Source organism: Anolis sagrei, chromosome 2 (assembly GCF_037176765.1).
Source record: "Anolis sagrei isolate rAnoSag1 chromosome 2, rAnoSag1.mat, whole genome shotgun sequence".
In the NCBI taxonomy this organism is placed as follows: domain Eukaryota; kingdom Metazoa; phylum Chordata; class Lepidosauria; order Squamata; family Dactyloidae; genus Anolis; species Anolis sagrei.
The window spans coordinates 170,692,702-170,714,414 of NC_090022.1; the positions used below are offsets into that span (position 1 = coordinate 170,692,702).

General features: G+C 41.1%; 1 protein-coding gene across 17 annotated transcripts in view; it reads right to left on the bottom strand.

Annotated features, from left to right (window-relative positions):
- The window catches only part of ADGRL3 (adhesion G protein-coupled receptor L3), a 388,836-nt gene that overhangs the window by 187,921 nt on the left and 179,202 nt on the right, over positions 1 to 21,713 (bottom strand). For all 17 annotated transcript variants that reach the window (XM_067464127.1, XM_067464130.1, XM_067464131.1 and 14 more), the window contains 3 exons: positions 19,053 to 19,355; positions 14,433 to 14,536; positions 1,830 to 2,015 (listed from right to left, as the gene is read on the bottom strand). In XM_067464127.1, the coding sequence (XP_067320228.1) occupies positions 1,830 to 2,015; positions 14,433 to 14,536; positions 19,053 to 19,355 (593 nt within the window). The remainder of the gene's footprint in view (positions 1 to 1,829; positions 2,016 to 14,432; positions 14,537 to 19,052; positions 19,356 to 21,713) is intronic.

Below are 21,713 nucleotides of genomic sequence, written 5' to 3' on the forward strand. Positions count from 1 at the left end.
TTGAAAACAATCGGAACATTTTTAGAATGCTGACCAATTTTAACGGTTCTGGCCCAGTTTATTTGTCCAAACGTATCTCCTGCTACGATCCACCTAGGGCCCTAAGATCATCGGAGGAGACCCTGCTCATAGTCCCCCCCACTGTCACAATCGCGTCTGGCGGGGACAAGGGACAGGGCCTTTTCTGTGGTGGCCCCCTGGCTATGGAACTCCCTCCCGAGTGAAATTAGATATGCTGCATCCCTCTTGACCTTCTGGAAACAAGTAAAATCCTGCCTATGGGATCAGGCCTTTGGAGAATAGGCTGACCTACTGATGTGTTGACTTATTTAGAAGTGATGGACTGCCCTTGACTATTTGTTGTCTGTTTTTATATTGTTTATATGGTTTTATACAGTTTATACTGTTTTATATTGTTATTATTATATTGCTGTTAATTGTATATTTACTGTATATAGTCGAGTATAAGCCTAGTTTTTCAGCCCTTTTTTTAGGCTGAAAAAGTCCCGCTCGGCTTATATTCGAGCCAAGGTTATTTATTATTTTACCCTGTTAGAAATACATAATTAATGTATTGTTGTTGTTATTTTGATCATTCTATTTTATTATTGTTTTTATTATATTTATTATTTTACTCTATTATTACTGTTATTATTACATTCCCATTATTTTACTCTATTATTAGTAGTGTCATTACATTTATTATTTTACTCTCTTTTTTTATTGGAAGGATATGCAAGCACATTTACATTGAAGAAGGTTAGAATAATGGTTTAATCAGAGTTCCACAGTCTTATGTTAAATTATAGTTTTATGTAAATATTCAAAACATTTAACCTACTGGTGCCTCAATTAATGTAATTGTATTGTATCTATTTTTATTTTGGAATTTACGAGTAGCTGCTGCATTTCCTACCCTTGGCTTATACTCAAGTCAATACGTTTTCCCAGTTTTTTGTGGTAAAATTTGGTGCCTCGACTTATATTCGGGTCAGCTTATACTCGAGTATATACGGTATGTTTTGATGTGGGCGCCATGGGGTGCCACTTTGTTAGCCGTCCTGAGTCCCTCTGTGGAGATTGAGAAAGAACGGGCTTTAAAAGCCCTAAATAAATAAATAACAGTATACAGCTTGTAGCCAAAACAGTGTTAATAATGTAAGAGTGAAAGTGTGTGTGTGCATGTTTATGATGAGTGAGGGATATCTAGGAACGGTGAAGAGGGAGGTTGGAAAGAGCAACCTGCCCTCAAGAGGACAGATATCACATGCAAAAGATGAAGAAACCAATGGCCCCTTTCTATATCTATTATCAATTCTCCTTTTGGCTCTGTTTTTCTAATTTTCCTTGCTCTTCCTATCTCAAAATATAGGAAAATTATATTTATGAGGAGTCTCTTTGAGTGAGAAAAAGTAATATCAGAAATATCAACATCATCATCATCATCATCATCATCATCATTGAAGCCCCACAGTGGATGCAAGCCAGTCAGCAATGTCTTCACTTAACATGTGGCTTATGTCTCATCTCATTTTATCTTTTGGTGGAGGAGCAAGTATCTACAATTATCCTAGGAGAGGAAAAGGACAGCATTCTGCCAAATTACTCTGGAATATAATTTTCCAAGAGATATCCATAACCTACCATTCATTTCTATTATCCACACATGGACACATTCTCGAAGTGTTTTCTCAAGCTCATCACAAGTTAAGAAGATCCAGAAGGTGAGAAAAGCACTGATGACCTTGATTCAAATGAGAGGTGTGGATGACTTCTCACAGGAAAATCATGGGGACACACACCCTCTTTTACATTTGAGGTTTTCTTACCTTGTTTAAGCTACGCGCAGCACTATCTTTTCCGCCAGGCGTCAGGTTTCGGAGCTGCACATCCAATAGACCCACCAACTGATCCATGGCACGAACGGAATAAGTGATGTCACCAGCATTCAGATGGGTTTTTGTTTGCTCAGCTAGTTCTCTAGCAACATTGGCAGCTGTCTCTCCAGATTTCAACTATGGTTTTAAAAAATGTGAGAAAATATCAAGTTATTTCACTGCCTTCAGTTAAAAACTCTTTTTGTTTCATCATGTTCGATCCACCTTTAAAAAAAACTGAAATGGATAGGTGAATGCTGTTTCATGAAACTCTTCTACTTTTAATTACATATTGCTAAATCTTTCAGGAAAACAAATATGTTGCCCACACAGAACTTTGCTTGCCAGCTTTATATCTTGCCAGATACTCTCTTTTCCATCAGATGGGAGTAACATTATATATGTTTGTGGTGCTCCTCCCACTCGCTCATGGGGAGAAAAGAAAGAACCCTCCAGCTTCCTGAGTGGGGGGAACTAACCCCCAAAAGGCTAGTTGCTATAACAGCATATTTCAAATACATTTACTAATCTATATAAATAAAAATGTAATGTTCGTTTGTGCCATCCTGAAGCTGGTGCAAAATGAAAGCCAAAACCAAGGTTACAACAACATCTGTTATAGAACTCCAGTATGCTGATGACAACGTCATCTGTGCGCATTCAGAAGAAGATCTACAAGCCACTCTAAACACCTTTGCAAAAGCATACAATAAGCTCGGCCTGTCATTGAACACTGAAAAAACCAAGGTGCTGTTCCAGCAGACACCAACCAACCCCTCTCCAATGCCAGTGATACAGCGAGGTGTCGTATCACCCCAATTCTCCAACAGCTGTACTGGCTACCAATTGAGTACCGGATCACTTTCAAGGTGCTGGTACTAACCTTTAAGGCCTTATATGGTCTGGGGCCGGCATATCTAAGGGCCCGCTTATCCCCCTACCAACCCCAGAGATTACTCCGGTCTGAAAACCAAAATCTGCTTGCAGTTCCTAACATCCGGACCTATCATTTGTCATCAACTAGGCATAGAGCCTTCTCGATCGTGGCCCCTTATTTATGGAATGCCTTGCCGGTTGAAACTCGAAGCATCCGAGACCTACTTGCTTTTCGGAAAGCCTGTAAAACTTTTCTTTTCCGACAAGCTTTTGATGGGTGATCAATCCGGGCTATGCTTGTTCTCGCTGCCTATTGTTATTGTTATTGTCATTTTAAAGCTAATTGTATTGTTTTAATCTGTTTCTGTAAACCGCTCCGAGCCAAACTGGGGGTAGCAGTATACAAGTTGAATAAATAATAATAATAATAATAATAATAATAATAATAATAATGTATTGTCGAAGGCTTTCATGGCTGGAATCACTAGGTTCTTGTAGGTTTTTTCGGGCTATAGGGCCATGTTCTAGAGGCATTCTCAGGAGAAATGCCTCTAGAACATGGCCTATAGCCCGAAAAAACCTACAAGAACCTAATAATAATAATAATAATAATAATAATAATAATAATAATAGAGCTTGATTAATCTTTGCTATGTGTATTTTAATATATGCATTTTAAGAATATTATATTTTATGTGTCTGTTTTAACCATGTTGTATCTCGTCTTGAGATAAAATGTATTGTTTTATTATAGAGCTTTCTTGTTATCTTTATTTTCTACTAGCACTGGCTCCAGTGATTTTCCAAACAATTTGGTTCCTAGGAAGGGTGTGAATGCCAAATTTCATTTTGACTTGGAATCTGCAATGCAGTGCTTGAGCCAGAGTTGGCACCTTACTGCCATGGTCGCTGCCTGATCCCTGGCACAAGACTAAACCGTATCTAGTGTGCCATCAGCTACACAGGCCAAATCCTTCTGTAGCTCATTCAGACACTGTGTTATTCTTGCTTCATTGTGAGGGATCGCATTCAAGAGTTCACTTGTCCACTGCAGGGATGCAATAGGCAAGGCTGCACTTATGCCCTAAAGATCAGGGAAGGTGCCTCACAGGCTTTCTTGAGGGCTGCTTTTGCCCTGTACTTAGAGAGTCATTTTAACTATCCTGGCCATTCTGGCAAAAAAATAGCAGATATAAGCACAGGTATTGAAGTCTCCACTAGGGAGACCTGCAGCTTTTCCAGAACGTTTTTGGGCCTGTATTCAGTTTTCCTGGCAGAAACAGGTCACTGCCTGTTAGCTGGTGGCTTGCTCTATTCGTTCCTAACCACTTGCATATGGTTGGATGAGAAGGACATTTCATGCCCAGCCAGAACACCAGTTAGAAAAAAGCAGCTTTTCCCACCCTTGGCAGCTCTGTGTCTAGGAGAATGATTCCCCCCGTGGAGGGGGGTGAGGCCCAAGTCCGGCTTTGTTTGTGTCTGAGAAGAAGGCTTCCAGCATACCCCTCTTCATTTGAGGATTAGACAGCTACCTCTCTTTTCCCTTCTGATGTCCCAAAGCGCTTGCAGCATTTCTTTGTAGGGGTCTGCCTAGTTTGGGGGGGGGGGGGGCTGTGTCTGAGGTCTCTGTCTCTCAACATCTAGCCCCACTTGAGAAGCACATGGCCAAGATGGCACCCAGATGAGGAGGTACCTGACTCTTTCCACATATCCCTGCTTACTTACTTAGGCGATCCCTTTTTTTCCAAGGAGGATTGGGTCCGTATGTGGCTGTGGAGCCTTATTCTTGCTCTACATCTTCTTCCGCAGTGAGGGCATTGGTTTCCAGGTGGAAGGCGGTCTCGGTTGGGGTTGGCTTGACGCGCCATCCTCTTGGCACGCTTCTCCCTTTCGCCCTCCATTCGTGCCTCTTCAAATTCTGCAGCACTGCTGGTCACAGCTGACCTCCAGCTGGAGCACTCAAGGGCCAGGGCTTCCCAGTTCTCAGTGTCTATGCCAGAGTTTTTAAGGTTGGCTTTGAGCCCGTCTTTAAATCTCTTTTCCTGCCCACCAACGTTCCGTTTTCCGTTCTTGAGTTCAGAGTAGAGCAACTGCTTTGGGAGACGGTGGTTGGCCATCCGGACAACATGGCCGGTCCAGCAGAGTTGATGGCGGAGGACCATCACTTCAGTGCTGGTGGTCTTTGCTTCTTCCAGCATGCTGACGTTTGTCTACCTGTCTTCCCAAGAGATTTGCAGGATTTTCCGGAGGCAGCGCTGATGGAATCGTTCCAGGAGTTGCATGTGATGTCTATAGATGTGTGAGATCGGCAGGATTGTCGAAATGGAACCAAAACAGATCTTTGAGTTAATTGTACACTGATGGGTAGGAGGAAGTTCCAGGTTTGTATTGTTTTTACTGATTTTATCATTTTACTGATTTTATTGGATAATGTTGAATTGTGGGAATTTGTACTGTTATATTTTTTTGTGATGATTGTTTGTGTAGCAGGCGTCTAAGTGCGCCTTGCAGCTGTAAGCCGCCCTGGGTCCCCTTCGGGGTGAGAAGGGCGGGGTACAAGAACCCCAAATAAATAAATAAATAAATAAATAAATAATAAATATAGACAGTCCACGTTTCGCAGGCATATAGCAGGGTTGGGAGGGCAATAGCTCTATAAACAAGCACCTTGGTAGCCCTACAGATGTCCCGGTCTGAATACACTCTCTGCTTCAGTCGGAAAAATGCTGCGCTCGCAGAACTCAGGCGGTGTTTTATTTTGGTATCGATGTGGAGAGGTGGCTGCCAAGGTAGCGGAAATGATCAACATTTTCTAATGTTACACCATTAAGCTGTATCACTGGCATTGGAGAGGGGTTGGCTGGTGTCTGCTGGAACAGCACCTTGGTTTTTTCAATGTTCAATGACAGGCTGAGCTTCTCGAATGCTTCTGCAAAGGTGTTTAGAGTGGCTTGTAGATCTTCTTCTGAATGCGCACAGACTACGTTGTCATCAGCATACTATAACAGATGTTGTTGTACCCTTGGTTTTGGCTTTCAGTCTGCTGAGGTTGAATAGCTTGCCATCTGTCCGATAGATGATTTCCACTCCGGTGGGAAGCTTCCCATCAACAAGGTGAAGTATCATAGTGATGAAGATGGATGCTTGAATGTAGCAGAGCTTGCTGGGCTGATCTTCTCCAGAGGTCCTCCAGTCTCCTCCTTTACTGGAGGGTTAGCAAGCTTTTGGCACACAGTATGGGGAGGGAAAAAGGGACCAGGCATCTGCCTGGCCACCCTATCCCCTTTGGTGATTTCCCAAAGACCCAGATGGCTTTGGCGCACTCTCGTTCACCAGAGAAATTATTAATCCTTAAACGATGGCAGAGTCATTCCAATACCACATAGGTTGGTACTCACATGGGTGTGCTCTGGTTTTTTTGTTTTTGTTTTTGGTTCTCTATAAGCCACAATAAATTCTCTTTCTCTTGATACAAGCAACACCTATGTCAAATTTTTACCTGTCCTTGAATTCGGGTGTTGTTTTCCCTGCCTGATGGTTAATACCCTGGTCACTAGGGTCCTAATCCAAGCCACCAGTTCTGGGAGGAGACTACCTCAGTATTTCTGAGGTCCCACTGTTGCCTGCACAACCTCTAGATGGGCCATCATCCTTCTGAGCCACTTCCTTGTCCCCTGGCCCTTCAAAGGGCTGGGTGGTGGTGTTGGGAACTGCAGCAATACAGTGATGTTCCCAGTTACCCCCTCCCCATTGGAGGTTCCCTTCTTGATGCCTCACCCAGCTCCTTATGGTCCCCCATAAGGGGAGGGAGCATTCCTCTTCCTAACTCTCTCTCTTTCATCTTCTCTTCTTCCCATGCTACTGAGCAAAAGCCTTGAAGTCAGGAGTGGGGCGGGGGGAGCTTGGGAGATGGAGAAACAGATAATAGAAGCTTACAGGGAGATTTTAAAAAAAGAGGTTAAGGAAGAAGGCTGTTGGAAGGCTTAATGATAAAGAAAAGAGGGTTAAGGCAAAAATAAGGAATAAGACTGCTCATCTGGGTTCAGTTAGCTGCTGTAGGATTGGAGGCAGGAAACAAGACTGGCTTTTGGGGGTTGGCTCCTGTGCTGGTACGGCCATACCATACCAGGAGCTCTAAATTTATTTGCTTTGTATTTAATGTTTGCTTGCAGTCCTAAGTTTCAGGGTTCTGCAGATAGGTGGCTTCCTTTGGTTGCAGTCATAGGGCAAGTCACCTGTCCATCATCGTTAAGTTTTGGTCCCGCCCCTTGCTCGGGGCAATTGGGAAGGGAAGGGAGCCATTTTTAGTTAGTCTCAGCAAGGTAAACTTATGTATAGGATGTGTGCAAGCTTCCCCTGTACAAAAGCTTCAACCTTTAAGAATTTCCAGGAAAACAGCCCTAAAGACCAAAGAACTCCAGCTGGAGAACATTTACTGCCTTGCTGGTAGGTCCACTCGGCGTTCGAGAAGCAGTTCGACCCGGTAGCGGAGCCCATATCAGTAAGGGTTAGATTACAATCAGCTTGAGAGAAGTTAAAAGGGGGATTTTTCTTTAAAGAAGAAGTTATTGAAGACAGTTGCCTGTCCTTTGTGGGCAAGATTAGGAATTCACCAGTTGCCTAAAAGCTTGGAATCATTTGCTTAACTTTACTGAAGACAAGAGAAGTTTCTGTTTGATTGTTCATTAACATTGACTTTGTTATACTTCTCAAGCCATCTAACGACTATTTGTGGTGGAAATCTCTGAGAACTTCTCTTTAGGCCCCCTGGCTTCCCGCTGGGCAAAGGTTGCACATCCTGTTCTAAAGACAGTTATTTACAGGCCCAGCGCGTGACAGAACAGCTCCCCCTCACTCAGAAGCCGGAGGGTTCTTTGTTCTTCTATATAAATAAAAATCCAATGTTCGTTTGTGGGATTAACATAACTCAAAAACCACTGGACGAATTGACGCTAAATTTGGACACAATACACCTATTAGGCCAACAAGTGACCGTGACTCATAAAAACACAGAAAAACACAGCAGAAGAGACCTAAAAAGCCAAGAAATAAAAAATACATTACAATGCATGGGCAAAACCATACATGCAAATACACATATACACAAATATATACACACACAAAACACATATACACAGACTGGGCCACAGCAACGAGTAGCAGGGGATGGCTAGTTTTTTCATAAATTCCTGCCGATAGGAGCAAGTGGGAGGAGCAATCCAAATATATAGGATGTTACCCCCTCATCTCTTGGGAAACACTAGCTGCCCCCTGCCACGCATTGCTGTGGCCCAGTCTGTTGATCTGGAAAATAAAGTAATGAGAAAGTGTTGGTTTCTAATATATATAATTTCTTGATGCTTGTGGGTAAACAGTATTTCTTGCTGTTTCTTTGTCAGTGTTGATGTGGAAATTGTCTGGTTTGCCTACTCTGGAACATGTGACATATAGTTGTCCTTCTTTAGGGGTCCCTTTCAAATCTATGATACTATATCTGTGTGTGTGTGAATAATATCTATCTATCTATCTATCTATCTATCTATCTATCTATGGCTCTTTGTCAGGAGGGCTTTGATTACATTTTCTTGCCCTGATGAAGGGAGTTGGACTGGATGGCCTTAAGTATTTTCTGTTGCTCATGGGGGTTCTGTGTGGGAAGTTTGCCCCAATTCTGTCATTCGTGGGGTTCAGAATGCTCTTTGATTGTAGGTGAACTGTGAATCCCAGTGACTACAACTCCCAAATGTCAAGGTCTATTTTCCCCAAACTCTATCTGTGTTCATATTTGGGCATATTGAGTGCTTGTGCCAAGTTTGGTCCAGATCCATCATTGTTTGAGTCCACAGTGCTCTCTGGATGTAGGTGAACTACAACTCCCAAACTCAAGGTCAATGTCTATCAAACCCTTCCAGTATTTTCTGTTGGTCATGGGGGTTCTGTGTGCCAAGTGTGGTTCAATTCCATCATTGGTGGAGTTCAGAATGCTCTTTGATTGTAGGTGAACTATAAATCCCAGCAACCACAACTCCCAAATGACAAAATCATAATTTTTGAGTGATGGTCACTCCTTGTGTTGTGAGACATTTTGTTGCCAAATTTGGTGTGATTTCGTTCATTGGTTCTTTTGGGTCCTTTTAAGGAACTCATTATGCACAGAGCATTTATATATATATAGATTGGCATCTTCTAGTGCATCCATAGTGTCTTTTGCTATTTTTCAATAAACTTAGAAAGGACCAAGTCTCATAAACACAGTAAACCAATGTGCTCTTATATCAGAAGGCACAGACTGTTATTAAGGAAAATACAGCTGATGGTTTAGTAGAAATAAAAACATTGACTATGGCTGGGTTGGCTGGGCTGCAGTCTTGATCAAAGTATTTGAGTCAGCTTGTGCTTTACAGCCATTCTGTACACAAGCATAATGTGTATTAATGATGCACCCTCAAAATAGGAGAGTTTTATAAGAAGAACACCCTGTTTGAAATGAAAAATATATGACATTTCAAGTAATGATCCTTGCAGGAAATACTTTTTTACCACAAAATAACAAAAATGCATTTGGATTAATTAGCATGAAAAACAAAGTTATTTTCAATTCATGAGCCCAATAAACGAACAATAATTACCTACTGTGATTTATTACTGAGGGTTCATTTGCATGGGCCAAATGAGTCAGGGCAGAGGCAATCGACTCTGTGGGATCCACATGGCACACAAGGCCATTTGCCACAACACCTGCCTAGCTATAGGGACAACTTAATGCTAAATAGTGCTGACACCTCCCAGCCACCAAGCAGGCAAAGTGGTGGAATATGGATAATCTTTAACTATTTCAATTTCTTTCAATTTCAACATCTACTTTAAAGTTGTATAAATCATCTATGGTAATTATTTTTGTTTTCTTAATGTTCAACTAAAAATCTGCTCTTTGCATGTTCTTCCTTCCTCTTCAATAATCATTCCTGGTTTCAAGTCTCAATTGCACTTTGCTAGAGACTCAGGATTATCTGCACATTGCACCTACCTCCATATACCTCTACATATTACCAGTCAAGTTCAGCATTTTAATTTTGTCCATTACCTTTGGTTTTAATTGTGTCACAGTGTCATTGTTTTACGGTTTTATTGTTTTGCTTGATGTTTATTATTTGCTTTTGAGTTTATTATGAATTGTATGTTGTTGATTGTTGGTGGCCTTGGCCTTTGTAAGCCGCATTGAGTCCTACGGGAGATTTTGCGAGGTATAAATAAAGTTAATAATAATTAATTTGGCATGGTATCATCTATACCTCCTGTATCTTGTTCATGCCTACCATGATGTTTTAAACCTTAATTACATTTGGCCCAGCCATAGATTTTAATTGTGCACTGTATTTTGTTTAATGTTTATGCTTTTTGTGTTATGAGATTTATTTTAATTGCTTTGTATTGTATTGTTATTATGTTTTGCTTGTATTGTTGTATTGTGGGCTCGGCCTCATGTAAGCCACACCGAGTCCCATGGGGAGATGGTAGCGGGGTATAAATAAATTATTATTATTATTATTATTATTATTATTATTATTATATAGAATCATAGAATCAAAGAGTTGGAAGAGACCTTCTGGGCCATCCAGTCCAACCCCCTGCCAAGAAGCAGGAATATTGCATTCAAATCACCCTTGACAGATGGCCATCCAGCCTCTGTTTAAAAGCCTCCAAAGAAGGAGCCTCCACCACACTCTGGGGCAGAGAGTTCCACTGCTGAACGGCTCTCACAGTCAGGAAGTTCTTCCTCATGTTCAGATGGAATCTCCTCTCTTGTAGTTTGAAGCCATTGTTCCATTGCGTCCTAGTCTCCAAGGAAGCAGAAAACAAGCTTGCTCCCTCCTCCCTGTGGCTTCCTCTCACATATTTATACATGGCTATCATATCTCCCCTCAGCCTTCCCTTCTTCAGGCTAATCATGCCCAGCTCCTTAATCCGCTCCTCATAGGGCTTGTTCTCCAGACCCTTGATCATTTTAGTCGCCCTCGTCTGGACACATTCCAGCTTGTTAATATCTCTCTTGAATTGTGGTGCCCAGAATTGGACACAATATTCCAGGTGTGGTCTAACCAAAGCAGAATAGAGGGGTAGCATTACTTCCCTAGATCTAGACACCATGCTCCTATTGACGCAGGCCAAAATCCCATCCTGTATCTTTGCATTTCATATTTTTCTGCCTAAGTGTACTAACTTACATTTCTTCCTGTTGAAATGCATATTGTTAGTTTTGGCTCAGCTCTTCTATCTGTTAAGGTCATTTTGAATTCTGATCCTGTCCTCTGGAGTTATTCCTCCCAATTTGGTGTCATCTGCAAACTTGATAAGCATGCCCTCTAAACCTTAATCCAAGTCATTAATAAAGATATTGAACAGCAGTAGGACCAGGACTGAACCCTGTGGCACTTCACTAGTCACTTCTTTCCAGGATGGAGAGGACCCATTTGGGTTCAGTCATTTAAGTAATTACAACTCTACCAAATAATAGTATTGTCCAGTCCACATTTCACTAGTTTGTTTGCAAGAAGATAATGGGGGACTTCGTTCAAGGCCCTACTGAAATCAAGATATGCTACATCCACAGCATTCCCTGCATCTACCAAGCTTGTAACTCTATTGAAAAAAGAGATAAGAATAGTCTGGCGTGATTTGTTTTTGAGAAATCCATGTTGCCTTTTAGTGATTACAGCATCCTTTTCCAAGTATGAACATGTATGGTAAGATTGGAATTTATTGTAAGGTAAGGTGAGGTAATTTATGGCGGCGTAAGACCATTTATAAAGCAATGCTTATTGGATGGGGGGGGGGACACCTGGGGAAGTGACTTCATTTGTCAGAATTGTACACAGACATGAGGGGAAGATTACATCCTGACAGAGATGCCATTCTCTGTTATTGCCTCTGTTGTCACAGGATCTATAGTTATTCCCCAATGGAGGAATGGTGTATTCCTGTGAGGCAAAGGCTATGGTGGTGGTAGCAGCGCTTCTAACAGGGTCACTCATGTCAGATAGGCTTTTGCTGAGGAGTCAGATTAAATGTGACAAACTGCTACTGGGCAGCAGCAGCAGTAGTGGAGGAGGGTGTAACTACTGGAAGATCGCTCAGAAACAACAGTAGTGGCACAACAGTAAATGCTTGTTAGTACTGTGCAGAAAGAGGCATGGTAAATTTCTTTTGAATATCTTTTGCTAGGAAAATAATACGAGATCATTTATTTTATGTTTAACTAGCCGTCCCCTGCCACGCGTTGCTGTGGCCCCGTCTATGTATATGTGCTTTGTGTATGTATGTGTGTATATATATTTTTGTATATGTGTGTTTGTGTATATATATGTGGTTTTGCGCATGTGTTGTAATGTATTTTTTGTTTTTTAAGTCTCTTCTGCTGTGTTTTTCAGTGTTTTTATGAGTGATGGTCACTCATTGGCCTGATAGGTGTATTGTGTCCCAATTTGGTGTCAATTCGTCCAGTGGTGTGCGTGAGTTATGTTAAACCCACAAACGAACATTACATTTTTATTTATATAGATTTCTGTTTTGTGTATTTTGATATGTATTTTGTGAAAATACTTTTTTAGGTGAATGTGTGTTTTACAATTTTGTAATTTGCCTTGAGCATGAGGAGAGGCAAGCAATAAATACATTATTATTATTATTATTATTATTATTATTATTATTACTATTATTATTATTATTATTATTATTATTACTTTTCTGACACAAAAGCACAGAATGTCACAGCAAACGAGATCTATATGCTGGATTTTGTTTCAAAAAATCACAAGTCAAACACTTCTCATGCGTCTAGGACTGTGTGATGTATTTTTGAAAATTATTATTGTTGTTGTTATTATTATTACGAGGGGTATTTTTTAAGTAAGTTTTTTGTTGTAGACACTAGTAGTTTGCGCGCATACCGCAACGAGCGTGTGCGTCATATACCGACATGCCTCGGGAACAACTGTGCTCAGTTTCCACTCTGTAGCTAACCTGTACGGTTCTGTTCTGTACTTTTAAAATGTTTAATACTATCAACTCACCCTCCACATGTGAGGTTCGCTCAGTGATACGGTTTTTGTCAGCAAGGAACCTGCCTGCTGCAGAAATTCATTGACAGATTTGTGAAGTGTACGGTGATACTGTTATGAGTGAAAACAAAGTGCGTAAGTGGGTACGACAATTCAAAGGTGGCCGTGACAACGTCCATGATGAGGACCGCTCCGGTCGCCCTTCTTTGATTACACTGTTCAACGGAGAAAAAGTTGCGGGCCTGAAAATAGTTGTTTTTTTATGATTTGGGGGTGCTGAAAATGAAAATGACATTTAAAAATATATATTGGCTCTAGTTTTTATGATATAAGCAATCACGTGATCACGTATGGTTGAAAAAAATGCATGTTGCGACTTACACTATGGAAGATTCTAGAATATTCTAGAAAGTTTGATGACGCAGTATTAGTGCCGTGTGCAAAAGCCAGAAAGCCCTATATAAGGCCAGACTTTTGAACGGTGAGGGTCAGTCAGTTGAAGACTGAGACAGTATCGTTAAACATCGTTTTACATTGTTCTTTTTACTGTAGTTATGCCTCACACGTGTGTAAATAATGCACTATGGAAAAAAGATATCAAGGCAAATGGACTCCGTCAATGCTGTCAGAATACTGCTGGAGCATTGTAAGAGACAATCCTTTCCTTGAATACAAAAGAAAAGTCAAGAGAAGCAAACAGGATATAAACTAAAGTCACGATTAAAGCGACATTTAAACTTTCAGACTTTTCAACTGCACTAGGCCTACTAATATAGTTTCTTGCTGCACAAATACATACAATAGACTAATTAAATAAATATTTCTCATGTATAAACTATTGGCAATATAATTTGACTAAAATTTAGTAAATATTCACGGTTTATATACATGCAGTAAGGTTAGGCGCATTATCATAATATTAACGAATTACCTATTGTGGAGAAAATTGAAATAGCTGTTGCATAAAAACCAGAGCCAATTAACACATTTAATTATTATATTTGAATTCAGCATGTTAAATTTATTAAGAAACGGCACATTTCGTTTCCGCAACTGCGAAAAACTGAAAATTTGTAGAACAGTGTTACAGACGATTTGGTGGCTTTTGGTGGCGGCAAGTTTTTATGAAGAGGGTATTTTAAAATTGGTTCAGAGGTATGATAAGTGTTTGAACAAACTTGGCAACTATGTCGAAAAATAGAGTGAAGTATGTACTTTCTGAAAAAAAAATTACTTTTTTAAAATAAGCTTTCGTTGTGTACTTATGTTCAAATGGACCTTACTTAAAAAATACCCCTCGTATTGTTATTATTATGATTATGTGATTACAGACTGCCTCCCTAATGATCTGCTCCAGAATCTTTCCTGGTATTGATGTCAGGCTGACTGGACAGTAATTATTTGGGTCAATTTCCCTTCTTGACGATAGGGACATTTGTCCTCGCCCAGTCTGCTGGGACTTCTCCGTGGAATTATCGAAGATGATTACCAGTGATTCTGAAATTACTTCTACTAATTCCTTCAGTACTCCTGGATGTAGTTCATCTGGATTGGGAGACTTTAATAGCCAGATATTCCTTGACTACTTATTTTTGTATTTTTTTTAAAAAAAAAAACCTACCTTCTGTGTAATATGATTGACCCAAAGTGAGGAACAGTTGCTCAAGTCCGGCCCTTGGGGATCCCACACACCACCAGGAGCAAGGCAGAGAAATGTTGAAACACCTACAAGAACAGAGACAATGTGAGTCATGGCACCATTTACCTGCCCACCCACTCACCCCAATATGGATAGGTCAGGTGTATCACTTAGGTATAAGTCATATGTTATTTTGCCCAATGTAAGGCTTAATTCCTGTATTGGAAATATTATATGTGAAGAGCACAGCAAATCACAGGTCTATAGCAAAGATAACCGAACAGACAAGATGCCCACTTTCCTTGAAACATGGGTAAATCTTTGTTTAGTTTGTTTCCACATGCAAAAAATGAATAGCTTCTGCAATTCTCTAAATTCTGCAGGAATTAACAATTTTTCAGAAACATTTATGCTTTCAATATTTTGTTAGGGCAAATTCATTTGCACAAAAATATCTATGGTTTTCGTATTTGAAAGCTATGTTTCAGAGCAAAGCATATATATTGTCGAAGGCTTTCATGGCCGGAATCACTGGGTTGTTGTAGGTTTTTCCGGGCTATATGGCCATGTTCTAGAGGCATTTTCTCCTGACGTTTCACCTGCATCTATGGCAAGCATCCTCAGAGGTTGTGAGGTCTGAGGATGCTCACTACCTCTGAGGATGCTTGCCATAGATGCAGGCGAAACGCCAGGAGAAAATGCCTCTAGAACATGGCCATATAGCCCGGAAAAACCTACAACAACCCAAAGTATATATATATATTTACATTTTTCCCATAAAGCTATATATGATTTTCTTGCATAGGTATTTGTGCAAATAAATTGATTTTTGAACAGAAAGTTTCCTGGTTTTTGTTCTCTGTGGGAAAAAAAAAACATTTTTCTCAAACAGGAACACCATGTATTTTTGTGAAAACAAATTCTCCCCAATGAAGTCCTGAAATGTGAAAAGTGCACTGCTGGTCTCCTTTTCTATTCACAGCTTTTCAAGTGTTGAAACCATTATTCCTAACACATATTCCCTACATCACTATGGAGGTAAAAACACAATTCTTTCTGTTTTTCACTTTCAAAAAATTCACATGAATTTTGATACACTGATTTTCTACAAGAAACCTAAAAATAATATCTATAGGAAAACCTTTTATCAATATTTGATAATAATTCATAAATAAGAACTAATAGAACAAAACATCAATTATATTATGCACAATGCATATAAATAGCTCTGTAATAGGACAAAGTCATTTCCTCTCTTTTGTTAAAGATACAATCATTTTATCATCATCACCAAACCAAGTAAAACATAGTCTAACATGTCTGCAAAACATAGTACTCTGATTCAAATGTACAATATAAAGAGTACAAGTGAGGAAGCATTTTACCAACTTGCTTTACTTTTAGGTTCTTGTGGGTTTTTTCGGGCTATAGGGCCATGTTCTAGAGGCATTTCTCCTGACGTTTCGCCTGCATCTATGGCAAGCATCCTCAGAGGTAGTGAGGTCTGTTGGAACTAGGAAAAAGGGTTTATATATCTGTGGAATGGCTGGGGTGGGGCAAAGAGCTCTTCTCTGCTAGAGCTAGGTGTGAATGTTTCAACTGACCACCTTCATTAGCATTTGAAGGCCTGCCTGAGCCTGGGAAAATCTTTTTGTTGAGAGGTGTTAAGATGTGCCTGGTTGTTTCCTCTCTGCTGTTTGCTGTTTACTTTTCCTTCTTTTTCTCTCATCCGTGGCTGGAATGCCTAGACCAGGGGTCCTCAAACTAAGGCCCGAGGGCCGAATCCGGCCCTCCAAGGTCATTTACCCAGCCCTCACTCAGGGTCAAGCTAAGTCTGAAACGACTTGAAAGCACACAACGGCAACAACAACAACAACAACAATCCTATCTCAACAGCCAAAAGCAGGCTCACACTTCCCACTGAAATAATAATAAGTTTATATTTGTTAAAATTGTTCTTCATTTTAATTATTGTATTGTTTTTAAGTGTTTTTTGCACTACAAATAAGATATGTGCACTGTGCATAGAAAGTTATTCATTTTTTTCAAATTATAATCTGGCCTTCCAGCAGTTTGAGGGACTGTGAACTGGCCCTCTGTTCAAAAAGTGTGAAGAAGCCCTGCTCTAGGACATGGCCATATCGCCCGAAAAAACCTACAACAACCCAGGTAATGGTATTTGTCCAATTGCACAATAGCCTTATATGACTTTACGGAAGAGCATGGAAGGTAAGCCATATCTTCTCAGAATCCCATAAATGCCATAGAGATACAGAAATCATTAAGTGCTAATGAGCCATTATTTTCAGAGGATTATTTACATCTTACCGAGCTAATAAAATGCACCACACAGTTATCAAAAGCTGCTCATGAAAAAAGAATTAGAAGGGTTGCATTCCCTCCTATCCTTCTCCAGACAGAGATCATCATCAGGATCACCAAGAGATTGTTTATTCTCATTCCAAATCCTTTAATCACTACGAATAGACCACAATATCCCCACAATGCACAGCGGCATCAAGTGAATATTGGGGTGGGGGGGTTGCTTCAAACCAACTTTGCCCTACCTTTGGCAAAGTTGGGGGATATTCTGGAGTATTCTAGGGCTTTGAGGCAGTATGGACAGCCAGGCTGGATCTGAGTCACTGTCCAGATGGACACTGCTGCTATCACGCTGATCAGAAAGAGGAAAGGGGCTGGACTGTGCCCATGTCATCAGCAGCACCACCACCACTTCTAGCCAGCCTCACAGGTCTTTTTGAGCTGCAGCCACCCCAGGCGCCTCTGTTGATGTCAGGCTCAGGTGTCTGCATCAGCCAGAAACTCAGATGGAGCTTTGTGGCTGGATAGGAATGGTGGCAGCAGCAACACAGGTCAGTGATGGTCCAGCGGAATGGATGTGACTCCAGGCTATCTAGACAATGGCCACAAATTCAGCATGGGCATGCTGAATCCAAGTCTGATCTGAAGCAGATTTACACTGGGATAAACTTCCCGGTATAGATGAGTCCCTTGGCTGTGCCACTGCCAAACATAACCTGAAACCTGAACTAAAAACAGCAGAATAATCTGATTCTTTCCCACAAGAACCTCAGGTCACCAATAACATTACAAAAAATATCCAAAAGTAAATACTGGTGAATTATTATAGTCTTTAAAATCTAAATAGGACTAGTGATGAAGAGGCAATGTCTTCCAGGTGTTTGACACCACCCATGTTTGCAAAGCATCAGTCATAGCTTTTACCCACCTAGTCAGTCACCTCAACCTTCTTATTGAACAATGAAGATGGGAAAGGATTCAGGCGACTAATCAAGTCACTCCCTTTCGTAGAATCATAGAATCAAAGAGTTGGAAGAGAATGCAATATTCCTGCTTCTTGGCAGGGGGTTGGACTGGATGGCCCATGAGGTCTCTTCCAACTCTTTGATTCTATGATTCTATGATTCATGGGCCATCCAGTCCAACCCCTGCAAAGAAGCAGGAATATTTCATTCAATTCACCCCTGACAGATGGCCATCCAGCCTCTGTTTAAAAGCTTCCAAAGAAGGAGCCTCCACCACACTCCGGGGCAGAGAGTTCCACTGCTGAACAGATCTCACAATATTCTAGGTGTGGTCTAACCAAAGCAGACTAGAGCGGTAGCATTACTTCCCTGGACCTAGACACTAGGCTCCTCTTGATGCAGGCCAAAATCCCATTGGCTTTTTTTGCCGCCACATCACATTTTTGGCTCATGTTTAACTTGTTGTCCACGAGGAATCCCAAGATCTTTTTCACACGTACTGCTCTCGAGCCAGGCATTGTCCCCTATTCTGTATCTTTGCATTTCGTTTTTTCTGCCTAAGTGGAGTATCTTGCATTTGTCCCTGTTGAACTTCATTTTGTTAGTTTTGGCCCATCTCTCTAATCTGTCAATATCGTTTTGAATCCTGCTCCTGTCCTCTGGAGTATTGGCTATCCCTCCCAATTTGGTGTCCTCTGCAAACTTGATGATCCTGCCTTCTAACCCTTCATCCCTTCACTGAAAACCCTTCATCATCTTCACTGAAAAGTTACTTGCAGATAAAATGCTTCAATATCAGCACTGAGCAAAAGTAGTTGCGTCCCAGCAACTGTCTTGTGTGACTCATAGCATGGGCTCCCTCGGATTTTGCTGAGACCTGCTTTGAAGGTGGGGGCACATGCAAGTGATCCTTTCTACAGCCCTCTCCAGCTCACTGCCACATAATGAGACCGCAGCTTCTTCCAAAGAACGAGCAATGCCAACAATATATCCAGAAATCCCTCAAATCATAGAATCATAGAATCAAAGAGTTGGAAGAGACCTCATGGGCCATCCAGTCCATCCAGTCCCATCAAATCCCTTCATTCTACATGGGTCCATCACCTCTGTGGGATACTTCACTACCAATAAATACATTTTCTTTTAAAATTACAGCTGCCAATATATTTGTTAGCATTACTATCTCCAAATTTTCAACACAATTTTTAAAAGTCTGGAATATATGCAGATAACCTACAGGAATGAAACAATCTGTAATCTGTTCAATATTTTAAACAACATCAACAGAGCAAATGGTGTTATTCCACAGACTCACCTACGGTTCCTCTGGGGCATGGCTGCTTAGCTACCTGTCCTTGTCGAGTCTTAAACCACATGATCTCACGGGCTTCCATGGTCTCACAGCTCTCTGCTCCTATTGCAGGCAGCTGGGAAGATGCAGGTGGTAGGTATGTGATCAGTTCATTGGGGACATCCAGAGCTGGAGAAGGTGTAATTGTGCTCCTGTTCCTTCTGCTCAAAGCTGGTGTAGTGGTCATGTGTGTAGTACTGCTGGTAATAATGCGTGCTGTGGTGCTTGTCGTAGTCCCACCTAGACCCATTGCTCCAGATGTTGATGCTACCCATCCAAAACAAAAACAAAAGGTTAGAGAAATGACAGTTTCCTGGATTCTAACTATCTATTATTGAAATCATTTGTTGGCATAATTTTTAATAGGGGTAGATTCTTACCATCTTTTCCTCTTGTCTGTAACCAACATCATTTTTTTAAGTATGAAGGCTGCAGAGCATAGGCTAAATTGGGCCTGCACAATCTGCGGTCCTCCAGCTGTTTTGGCCTCCATCTCACAGAAGTCCTTGCCAGTTTGTACAATGGCCAGGATTTGGGAGTTGGGGGTCAAAATGGCTGGAGGGACGCAGGTTGCGCAGGCCTGGGTTAAATAGTAAACAGAAGGGAACAAGTCATTTCAACACGATAAAACGAAGTGCGGCTTCATAAACAATTGGTTGCCTGGAAGAAGCAATCTCTCTCTGTATTGCAAGTGAGATAGCAGCAATATTCTATCTGTTGGGTGCATGCTGATCAGACAGCTGCTTCTTGGATTGAGTTTCTGACTTCTGTATTGTACCTGTGGTGCAAGTATGGACATATTACTTCTCAGAAGTGTCTCTATATAGGTATAATTTTGTGTGCAGAATGGCTCCATGATGTAGACTTGTCGGAGTCTCAGTGAAATTTAAACTGTCTGTATAAGCAAATGTATGTAAACTGCAGTTATAAGCATAAATCCAATTTCTAGGGCCAACAAGACCCTCCAAATCAGTGTTTCTCAACCTTCATAATGCCGCAATATCTTGATACAGTTCCTCATGTTGTGGTGACCCCTAACCATAACATTATTTTAATTGCTACTTCATAATTGTAATTTTGCTACTGTTACGAATCATCAATATCTGATATGTGGGATATATTTTCATTCACTGGACCAGATTTGAGACAAATACCTAATATGCCCAAATTTGAATACTGGTGGGGTTTGGGGGGGGGGGGGGGGAATTGATTTTGTCATTTGGGAGTTGTATTTGCTGGGGTTTATAGTTCTCCTACAATCAAAGAGCATTCTGAACTCCACCAATGATGGAATTGAACCAAACTTGACACACAGAACTCCCATGATCAACAGAAAATACTGGAAGGGTCTGGTGGGCATTGACTTTGAATTTGGGGGTTGTAGTTCTCCTACATCCAGAGAGCACTGGTTACTCAAACAATGATGGATCCAGACCAAACTTGGCATGAATACTCAATATGCCCAAATGTGAACACTTATGGAGTTTGGGGAAAATAGACCTCAATGTTTGGGAGTTGAAGTTGCTAGGATTTATAGTTCACCTACAATCAAAGAGCATTCTGAACTCCAACAACAATAGAATTGGGCCAAACTTCCCACACAAAACCCCTGACCAACAGAAAATACTGTGTTTTCTGATGGTCTTTGGCGACCCCTCTGATCCCATATCCATGTTTTTAGTTTCCTTCTGAAAGAGAGGAGGGATGTCAATGACCTAATTTCCCCAGAAAGTGAATTCCACAGGTGAGGAGCCACCACCGAGAAGGCCCTGTTCCTCATCCCCACCAATCTCACTTGTGATAGAGGTGGGGCCGAGAGCAGGGCCTCCCCAGAAGATCTTAAACTCCAAGACGGGACGTAGAAGGAGATGCGTTCGGACAGATACACTGGGCCGGAACCGTATAGGGTTTTGTAGGTCAAAACCAGCACTTTGAATTGTGCTCGGAACTGGATCAGCAGCCAGTCGAGCTGACATAACAGAAGGGTGGTATGCTCCCTGTATGACGCTCCGGTGAGTAATCTGGCTGCCGCCCGCTTGACTAATTAAAGTTTCCGAACAGTCTTCAAAGGCAACCCCACGTAGAGGGCGTTGCAGTAATCTATTCGGGATGTAACAAAAGCGTGGACCACTGTGGCCAGATCTCACTTCATCAGTGGAAATACCTTGGGTTTACATTTGGGAAAGCCTATTTCACATTATCATCAGCAGCACAAAGAACAATTTTCTCTTGCCAGGATATGCTTCTACGAGGAGGAACATATTCTTATCTCATAGAATCATAGAGTGGGCCATCCAGTCCAACCCCCTGCCAAGAAGCAGGAAAATCGCATTCAGAGCACTATTTCTGAGACACTATCTTGTCAGATCAATTTGGTCCAGTTAAAAGCTGCTCAGGATGATGACAGATTTCCTAGAGATTGGCAATGCAAAGGTTGACAAGCATACACATTGGCCAATGTATGTATAATATTCTGAATTTAATAAGAAAGGTTGGGTTTATTTCAAACACGTGCCTCTATATTGATCAAGTGCTTGACCTAAAGCAGAACACAATGGGAACAAGTGAACCTCTGGTTGGAGTGATTATAACATCTTAATGAAATATACACAGTCTGTAAATTAT